The sequence below is a fragment of the Pelodiscus sinensis genome, chromosome 3, assembly GCF_049634645.1.
Source record: "Pelodiscus sinensis isolate JC-2024 chromosome 3, ASM4963464v1, whole genome shotgun sequence".
Classification (NCBI taxonomy): Eukaryota; Metazoa; Chordata; order Testudines; family Trionychidae; genus Pelodiscus; species Pelodiscus sinensis.
Genome location: NC_134713.1, coordinates 164,179,262 through 164,189,804, shown reverse-complemented (window position 1 = coordinate 164,189,804; position 10,543 = coordinate 164,179,262). Strand labels below are relative to the sequence as shown.

Below are 10,543 nucleotides of genomic sequence, written 5' to 3'. Positions count from 1 at the left end.
ATTCAGACCCAAGAAAATATTTGTCTCCCTATGAAGACATCTTTAAAATATGTCCAATGCTGGGGGGAAAGGAGGGAAGAGTCATTTTCTGTCCTACTCTTTTCATACTGGTCTCAGCAATTAAGCCACATTTCAACCTGACACCATTTTGTTTTGAAAAGGCTTCTTATTCATAATAGATTATTTTATGGAGGGAAGGGGGAAGGCGGTCCCAGCAAGTCTTCACAGTAGGAAAATTAATTGGTATTAATTTCTAACCAGCCCAAATCAGAGTCAAGAGGCAAGGAGGCTCCCTAAATTCTAATGTCATTTTTAATAAAATCTACCCCTTTTGGATGAAGGGTTTTGTGGAGTGTTTGGTGGAAAAGAAAGCAACTGAGCCACTAGTAACTTATGTTGGAGATGACGTTTTATTGTGCATCGGTGTGTGTGTTTAATATAGGTACGTGTTGTGTGCATATCAGCATCGCTCTCCTGCTAGCTAATCCCTCTAGTTTAAAACTCCCTCTTTCCGATACACAGCTCGTCTAGAAGACGATCGGCTCCAAATCAGCGGGCATGTGATGCTGGGTTTATTTGAGGAAGGGATTTATTTCCCCTTTTCTTTTTCTTTCCAGAAGGAAGCCCTGGGAGCACCTCTAACGCCCTGCACGTTTCTGAGAGCGGCTGGCTCTTTGGAGAGGAGCCCTCCGTTGCTCTTTAGCAATTTGGCTTTGCTCCTCCTTTCGCCTCCGAGTAAAGCTAGTCTGAGATTGCAGGGTTTCCGAAGTGGTGGCAGAAGCCTGGACAAGTTGGGGGCGGGGGCGGGCAGGAAAGTAAAGTGGCAGAAGACTTGCTTGCGGGCGCCCTGCGCTGCAGCCCCTCTGCGGGGCGTTTGTCTCTGCAGCCGGGAGGGAGTGGGGGGGTGGCTTGCCCCTGGGGCAGCGCGGGCCAGAGGCGGCGAGCGCCGCGCTTCGGGTACGGCTGTGCCTGCCCAAAGTTCCCGTTTTCTCGGGGCTGCACGTCTTATGATCCATTGTGTCATCGCGCTCCGCTGGAGCGAGGGGAAGGCAAACCCCTCGCAGCCAAATTTGGCACTGCCCGGGGGAGACATGTCAGCGCCGGCGAGCTGCGGCGCCTGCTGAGCGACCCGCGGCGGGGGGGGCGGCGAAGATGCGGACTCGCCCTTCGGCGCGGCGCTGAGCCCGTGACCATGCCGACTGGCCGCGCAGCATGGCCAATGGGACGGGGGCGCTCATGCTGAAGTGCGTGGTGGTGGGAGACGGGGCCGTGGGCAAGACGTGCTTGCTGATGAGCTACGCCAACGACGCCTTCCCCGAGGAGTATGTGCCCACCGTGTTTGACCACTATGCAGGTAAGCGGGCGGGCGGGCTCAGAAGTGCTGAGTAAGAGGCTCCTCCCCTGCCCCCGGAGAACTTTAGAGCAACTTTGCCATTTTCCCACCCGGAGCCTCTCTCCTCCTGCCGTGACCTTCTTCACAAAGTCTGGGTGTTGTACCCCGGCCGCTCCGGCCTCCCGCTCCCAGCCGGGAAGGAGCCTCCCGAGGACAGGACATAGGAAGGATCCTGCCCAGTGTGTGAAACTGCCTGGGGGAGGGGTAGTGCCGCCTATAGAAATGTCTGGACTAGATGGGTTTTTTTTTAATGCAAGTACCCGGAATGGTAGAAACGGGACTTCCAGTGGTGGCGGGTGTCTGGCGAGGGCGACATAACTATGAAACCCATTCTTTCCAAATCGCCAAGTGCACTGCAGATGTGTTCTTGCGCTAGCTTTTTAGACCTGCTTTTTTTTAATCTGCTTGTGTAATTGAAAACATTCCTCTGAGCCTGTATGCCCTTTCGCTACAGTATTAGCCATGCCTGTATTTTTTTTTCCTTTTACAGTCACTGTTACAGTTGGGGGAAAGCAGTATCTGTTGGGGCTCTATGACACAGCAGGACAGGTGAGTACTTTCAGACTCAGCCAGAACTCGAATCCAGCACCTGCAGGTTTTTATTATTCCAGCCGAAAGCATTTTCCTGTGTAATGGAGGGGTGTTTGCATCTGTTGGGCTGTCTCACTTTAGTACATACGCAACCATGAAAATAACCAAGCCTGGAAGACAATTCAGGCTGGACTCATTGGGGGGTGAGGGAGGGAAATCCGCCCCTGATTCAGTCTAACTCAGGATATTTGTTTATGTCGAACTGCCTCACTATGCTTTAGGGGGTAGCCGAGTTAAGCTGTTACAGAAAAAACCAACAAATGGTCTGGTATCACTTTATAGACTAACAAAACATGTAGATGGTATCATGAGCTTTCGTGGGCACAGCCCACTTTAACTCCGGTCATCTGAAGAAGTGGGCTATGCCCACGAAAGCTCATGATACCATCTATATGTTTTGTTAGTCTATAAAGTGCTACCAGACTATTTGTTGTTGTTTTTGCCTCACTATGGTGATTTGTAGTAATTGCCCACTTTCATGTGCTGCCTTCAGAAAAACATGATGTTGGGTTTTTAAAAAATTATTCAAACTCTTATTCCACTCAGCTGTGATAGACTTTTTTAGTTTTAAATGGCCAGTTTCTCTTGAGTTCTCTGTCTGGTCCCTTATTGGTGACTGAAGTACATGACTGAAGGGTTCTGATTGGTGGCTAATGGCATCATCTTATATTATGGGAAGGCATTTTGTCTGGTTAGGTTTATTACAGCATCACATCACTTGAATTCCTGAAATCATCATTCTGAGTCCAAACAATTGCAATGACTTCTGTAGCCTGTCTAGATTTGAAACCCTCTTTTGATTTGTATTTTGCTGTGTAAGACTTGTTTCTTTTTTGTTTCAAGCGCACCACATTAGACAGAATCCCATATTAATGGCAGTCTCTCTTCATCATGCTTAATTAAGAAAATTTTAAATAACTAGAAGGCGTTTCCAGCTTATAAAAAGGACATTGTAAAATGAGGCAGTGTCACTTCTTGCCACCTCATTTTATAATGATTTAATTGGTGCCTTAACAAAACAAACTGAATTATTTGTGCTTGAAAGCTTCCAACTACAAATCCTATTGTGAAAGGTGCTTTATCTACCTGTGGTTTTAAAAAACTGTTTATGGCAAACACAGTCTGCCTGAAGTGCAAGGGATCTCCAATATTATTGTATTGCTTTTGGATGACTATGCAAATAAAATGCTACCATTCCTTCAAAAGTTTGTGAATGGGTTTGCTGGTGTCTGGTACAAAAAAGGTTGGGAACCACTGCTTTGGAGGATAGGGTCATAATTCAAACTGGTCTGGACAAACTAGAGAAATGGTCTGTGGTAAATAGGATGAAGTTTAAAAAGGACAAATGCAGAGTACTCCACTTAAGATGGAGCTATCAGTTCCACATACAAAATAGGAAATGACTGTCTAGGAAGGAGTACTGCAGAAAGGGATCTAGGGGTCAGAGTGGACCACAAGCTAAATATGAGTCAACAATGTGACAGTGTTGCAAAAAAAACCAACCCATGATGCTGGAATGCACTGACAGGAGTGTTGTGAGCAAGACACAAGTAGTAATTCTTCTGGTTCTGGGCACATTTCAAAAAAGATGTGGAGAAATTGGAGAGAGTCCAGAGAAGAGCAACAAAAATGATTAAAGGCCTAGAAAACATGACCTATGAGGGAAGACTGGAAGAATTAGGTTGTTTAGTTTGGAAAAGGGAAGATTGAGAGGGGACATAACAGCTTTCAAATACCTAAAAGGGTGTTACAAGGAGGAGGAAGAATAATTGTTCTCCTTGACCTCTGATGATGGGACAAGAAGCTTAAATTGCAGCAAGGGAGATTTAGATTGGACATTAATCATTTGACAGGAAGTTTTTCCTAAACACTGGAATAAATTGCCTCAGGAGGTTGTCGAATCTTCATAACTGGAGATATTTAAGAGCAGGTTAGATAGACATCTGTCAGGGATGATCTAGATCTGTGGTCACCAACAGGTCGATCGCAAGGCGTCCTGTCTGCCCTGCCCCCATTTCCCTCCCACCCCCAAGAAGCCCCACTACCTACCTCAAGTGAAAATGGAGGTAGTGTTGGGGACGGACAGAAGTCCCGCAGCTTAGTGCCACTTCCGGCGATTCCGGAAGTGTGCTAGGTGCTCTGCCGGGTATACTGTGGGAGGGAGCATCGGCTCCCTGCACCACACAGGAGGGGTGAGTCAGCCCTGGAGCAGGTGAACGTGGGGCGGGTCGGCCCTGGGGCAGGCGCGTGCGCGGGGCTTCCCTGCTCAGGGAGGGGGGTCGGCCCCAGGGCAGGCATGCACGGGGCTTCCCTGCACTGGGGTGGGGGGGTTGGCGCCGGGGCAAGCACGCGTGGGGATTCCCTGCGCTGGGAGGGTTGGCCCCCTGAACCAGCATGCGCTCAGGGCTTCCCTATGCGGGGGTGGGGCACGTGCGTGGGGCTTCCCTGCGCTGCGGGGTGGGGGGGGGTTGGCCCCGGGGCAGGCACGTGCTGGTTTCCCTCTGGGGGGGAGAATCCTGGGAGGAGGGAGATGAAGGGGACTCTCTGCCTCCACTAGCACCCCGCTCCCCAGCCCCCACTCCCCAGCCACAGAACTCTGTCCCAACTCCCCTGTCCCCAGCTACAGAATTCTGTCCCCACTCCCCTGTTCCCAGCTACAGAACGCTGTCCCCACTCCCGTCCCCACTCCCCGAACTCTGTCCCCACTCCCCTGTAGCTGTCCCCAACTACAGAATTCTGTCCCTACTCCCCTGTTCTCAGCTACAGAACTCTATCCTTATTCCCGTCCCCACTCCCCGAACTCTGTCTCCACTGGCACCCCGTCCCCAGCTGCAGAAACCTGTCCCCACTGGCACTCTGTCCCCTGCTGCAGAACCCTGTCCTCTGCCCTCCCAGCACCCTGTTCCCTCTCCTCTGCCCCCAGCTGCAGAACTCTGTCCTCACAACATGTATAATTATAAATGCTTCATTTTAGATTTAAATAGCAATGAATAAAAAACAGACCATTTATTTCATAACTATAAACACGTGATTTTAATTTTATACATCGCATAATTTAAAAATAAACTGTTTATCAGAGTGTGTAAGTAAGGGCTGGGGATAGCAAGTGATGGACAGGAGGAGAATAGAGAGGGTGGGGCTTCAAGGAAGGGGCCTGGCGGTAGATCTTCACCTGTTCTGAGATTTAAAAAGTGATCTTGGGTGTAAAAAGGTTGGAGACCACTGATCTAGATGGTGTTTGGTCCTGCCAGGAGGGCAGGGGACTGGACTTGATGAGCTCTCGAGTTCCCTTCCAGTTCTAATATTCTATTATTCTGTTAAGATGTCAAAAGTTTTCAATAGCTATTGAGTTTACACTTAAAACACCTACTTCCTGCAAATCTTCAGATGAAGAAACTGTATCACAAGTTAAATTATATGGAGCTGGTTTGGATGACTTATCTAAAGCAAAATAATTTATAAAAGGCCTGACAGTGCAATGTCTTGAACTTCTCACAAGGAGGCACTGTGCATACTGCAGAACTAAGGTCAAATTTCCTATTTAGATGGTCCATAATTTCCCGTTGCAAGGCCTTTTGAAACATGACTATGTGCTTTTTCATTTCAAATATACATAAACTTTTGTTTATTATGATAATTTAGTCTGATCTGCATAATACAAGCCATAGACATAGCCCAGTAACTAGTGTTTGAACTACAGCAGGGTTGGGGAAATACCGGCCCATGGGCCAGATCTGGTCTGCCAAGATGGGCTGCTACTGCTATATTTACCTATGCCTTGGCAGGTATTGGCAGTTGTACCTCCTGTTAGCTGTGGATCGCTGTTCCCAGGCAATGGAGCTGTGGGAAGTGGTGTTCTAGTCCGTGCCACTTCTTGCTGCTCACATTAGCTGGGAACGGTGGTCAACGGGAGCTGCAACGGGAGCAATCACTGGTACCTGTGGAAGGTGCAGGTAAATATAGTAGCGGTGGCCTGCCAGGGCTAACCCTGGCAAACTGCTGCAGTTTTATTGCCCTCCCCTGAACTAGAGTCTGTTTCACACAGATATCCATCTGAAGCAAAGTAAACAACATTCACCCAGTTATTTCATGCCCAGTGAAAGCATATTTTGTGTGAGTGGCAAAACTCCTACTAGCAGAGGCAACAGAAATCAGTATCTGACCTGGTCTCATTTCCAGCAAGACAAAATCATTTATGAAGGGTTTTTATTTTTCTTTTGTTTTGTAGATCAGAAAGTCATATTTTATGACTGATGTCATTGATGTAAATACAGGCGAGTAGTGTAAAAATAAAAGGAAAGTTATTTAGTGTTTCCTTTACCAATCCTATTGTGAGACTCAAATTAAGTCTTTCCTATAATGTCAAAAATGTAATATATGGAATATTTTAAAAAATATATTCATGAAAATAGGTCATTTGACTTAATAAAATATTTATTAACATTCTAAAACCTCTTTTAAGTACAGTAAATATAAAACTGCACGTTTTTGATAGAGCTTAGTGTTAGGTGACATCTGAAACCACTCTCTCTGTTTGTTTCTATTGTAGGGCGCTGACAGTGTACAGCTTTGTCTCAGTATTCTGTACATTTCTGTGTTGCAAGTATGGCAGTATAGAACCTGAGCACCCTATGTCTTCCTGTGTAACTGGTGCAGCATTGGGGAACCTTTTTTTTCATCAGGGTCCATTGACCACAGAAAAATCAGAGGCCACACAAGTAAAAAGCAAACAACCCCCCCAACCAACCAAACCCCCTCATTCTCACCTGCTCCCAAGTGAGAAACCAACAACATCATCAACCAAAACTACCTCATTCTCACTCAACTCAGGGCGCTGTGGCTTGCCCAGTTGTGGCCAGCCAATGCTCTCACTTCATCCCAATGGGGGGAGGTGCTGAGGCTTGAGGTTTCCCCCCACAGCAGGGTGAGCTGCTTGCATTCCAGCCTCAGTGGGGTAGGCAAGACTTCGGGCTTTTAGCCTGTGGCTCAGACTTGCCATGGACTGGATCAAATTAATCAGGGGGTTGGATCTGACCTGCAAGCTGGAATTCCCCACCACTGAACTACTGGGATGCACCACTTAATACGTGGCAAGGAGATAAAGTGAGTTACTCATGATTTATCTCAGGCAAAGGTAGTTAGTGTTAGGAGTCTGGATCTGAGTACCAATTCAAAGAAACTGGTAACGTTTTTTAGTCCTCCGAATTTAAACTTTGAAACTGTTATCTGTTGGAATTCCTCTGGAATCAGAGGACCAGTTCCTGCAGCGTTTACTCAAGCATGATGATTCACTTGACTTAGGGTCAGTGAATCTAAAAAATAGGGGTTAAAAAATGAGGAGAGGTTAAAGCAACTGGGACTTTTCAGTTTAGAAAAGAGGAGACTGAGGGGGATGTGATAGAGGTATATAAAATCATGAGTGGTGTGGAGAGGGCAGATAAAGAAAAGTTATTTATTAGTTCCCTAATAGAAGAACTAGAGGACACCAAATGAAATTAATGGGTAGCAGGTTTAAAACTAATAAAAGAAAGTTCTTCACACAGCGTGTAGTCAACCTGTGGAACTCCTTGCCAGAGGAGGCTGTGAAGGCTAGGACTATAATAGATTTTAAAGAGAAGCTAGATAATTTCATGGAGGTTAGGTCCATAAAAGGCTATTAGCCAGGGGATAAAATGGTGTCCTTGGCCTCTGTTTGTCAGAGGCTGGAGAGGGATGGCAGGAGACAAATCGCTTGATCATTGTCTTCAGTCCACCCTCTCTGGGGCACCTGGTGCTGGCCACTGTTGGCAGACAGGATACTGGGCTAGATGGACCTCTGGTCTGACCCAGTACGGCCGTTCTTATGTTCTTATAAGTGGGCTGTAGAATTTTTATGGTATGTTTATGGGGGGGGTGTCTCAGAAGGAAAGATTGAGAACCTTGTGGTAACAGAAATGTTCCTTTAAAGCTTCTAAAACAATATTAAAATAGAAAAGTTTAAAGCACTATAGATACTGCTTTTGGGTGTTTCCATGTTGGTTACTCCAGGCTACTTCCTAAATATTTCTGCTGCTGACTGATAGTTTAATAATATACTTCATAGGCCAATTATAAAACTATCTCCACTGAAATTTCTCTGATTTACACCAGCTCACAATTAGGGATGTAAGTGACTAGTTGACAGTCCGATAAGCAGAAGCTTATTGGATAGTCGACTAGTCCCTCAACTAGTCACTTCCCCCTTCACTGCCTCTAGCAGAGGCAGTGGAGGGGCAGCAGGAGCCGGTGCTGGGGAGTCTCCGCAGGGGACAGGGAGGTAGCAGGGACCAGGTGCAAGCCACGAATCAGCTGATTCCCAGCTCACGCCCAGTCCCAGACGTTGTGCCTCTGCAGCGGGGGAACCTGGCATGAGCTGGGACAGCTGATTCCTGGCTTGTGCCAGGTCCCCCCCCCCCCCCCCGCTGCGTTCCCCCCTTTTTCACATTTAAGGCCGGTGAACAGCTGGGGGGACCCAGCGTGAGCCAGGAATCCATCTCATGCCGGGTCCCCCACTGTGCTTCAGCCTTTTAAATGTGGCTCTTAATACATTTAAAAGGCAGAGGTGCAGCGTCTGGAAATGGACGCGAGCCAGTGGAAGCTGATTTCCATCTTGCGCCCGGTCCCTGCTACCTTCCCGCCCCCCGCGGATACAGTGTTGGGGGAAGCTAACATCACACTTGTAGCTCCCCCACTTATTGACTAATCGAACTACATTTAACATCCCTACTTACAATCCATCCTTACATTTTGACTTAGTGGAGCGGGTGATTTCCTGTCCCTCCCACTCCAAATTGGCTTGCCATAAAATACTGTCAGCCCTGTAGCTAGGGTTGCTAATCCTCCCGGCTTGGCCAGGAGTCTCTCTTATCCAGTTCAGATAATGATGGGGATTTGTATTCCAGTAGCACCCAGCAGCATCAGTCAGTATCTGGGTGCTGTTGGACAAGGTGTATAAGCTAATATAGAGAGGGCCCTTCTTGCAAACACTTAGGCACATACTGTACTTAACTTTGAGTATTCGCACTGAAGTCAAAGGCATTTATTAAGGTCTTAATGTAGGCCTTGTAATGGAAATCCTTTCTTGAAATCAATGTGATCAGGTTGTTAACAGTTGAGCACATGTTTTTGCAAGATTTGAGCCTACATTACATAAGGCGCAAAAAGAAGTTACTAAGAAGCGAATTTAACTAAGATGCTAATTACCTTACCCATTACAAAGATAGCTTCCCCAATTATCACCCCAGTATCATTATCTCATAGATACTAACTCTCTCCCTACCCCCCCCCCCTTCTGTTCTAAATCTGATTGTCAGTTTTATAATGTGTTCACTTTTTTTCATTGTATTCCTTTGGTATATATGGTCATAACAATTCTCTTCCAGAATTTGATCTGAGGAAGTGGGACTGGCCCACGAAAGCTCATCACCTAATAAACCATCTTGTTAGTCTTAAAAGTGCTGCATAGTCCTCTCTCTTGTTTCAGGAAGAAGCTAGGGGCATGCATGAAGGAGAATGGTAATGGTGACATAAAGGCATGGTTACCTAGTGAAGCTGTGTACACAATCTGCTAAATGAGATTTTTGTTGTTGTTGCTATAAATAGAGATAGTAGTGATTTCTATAATCCCTGTTAGTGACTTCTCTAGCCATTATCAGATGGTCCATATCAGCCATTATTTTTCTTTTCAGTGTTGCATTGATTAGATAATGCAATACATCTTTTCTGGTTAGGACACTTTTGTGTGTTGGAAGATGGCTTTCCTCCCTTACAATCCATTTACTCTTAGCTGGCCCTGAAATGGAGTCTTGGGCAAAATACAACCCTGGAACATGCAAGTGTAACTCTCTCGAACACTGGGCCATAACAGTTAACAACTGGCATCTCTATTATTGTCAAACTTGAAGAAAACTGGCTATTTTAGTAGACGAATTATAGCAATTATCACTTCTTTCTCTAGTTAGCTTCTGAGCTGCAGCTGGCTTATGTACCCATTGTTGGGCACACATTGCCCCATGGGTATTTTGTCTCCTCAATCTGCGTATAGCACGTGATATGCTCCCTCAAATGGTTGGTGTGTGCAGGGAAGCAATTAGCGTGTGGAAATGTGTGTAGAGATTACATTAAAATGAAAATGTGCCAAATGTGTGGTTTGCAATTTAAGCCTTGCAGTATCTACAGGGCAACAAACAAATGTCATTTTGTGAATTCTTTTGCTGGATCAGGCTGAGAATTATAGGGGAGATAGTGAAAGCCAGATATCCTCTGTTTTAGTTCAGGGAATAATAAAAACTGTAGGTTGATTTTAAAAATGCTTTTTGAAGAATAATTCTTATGCTGTGTTTTCCATCTAATAATTTCAAACATCAGTTCAACAAGAATCCCAACACCCTGTCCTCAGAAGGGGAAAATTTGAGGATCAGAAATAATAAGGCCTTCATTTTCAAAAGTGCCTATTAAATTTATATGGTATATTTGAGACACCTGAAGCATTTCTGCCTCTCCCCCACCCCTCAGTTTGTGCAAAGAGGTAGCAGTTCTTTT

General features: G+C 46.0%; 1 protein-coding gene across 2 annotated transcripts in view; it reads left to right on the top strand.

The window, feature by feature from the left end:
* The first annotated feature begins 755 nt into the window (after positions 1 to 755).
* RHOQ (ras homolog family member Q) overlaps positions 756 to 10,543 on the top strand; it is a 44,400-nt gene continuing 34,612 nt past the window's right edge. The window contains exons 1-2 of one of the 2 annotated variants that reach the window (XM_006125483.4): positions 756 to 1,354; positions 1,884 to 1,942. In XM_006125483.4, the coding sequence (XP_006125545.1) occupies positions 1,213 to 1,354; positions 1,884 to 1,942 (201 nt within the window). In that variant the 5' untranslated portion in view covers positions 756 to 1,212. The remainder of the gene's footprint in view (positions 1,355 to 1,883; positions 1,943 to 10,543) is intronic. The other variant, XM_006125482.4, reaches the window with a different exon arrangement.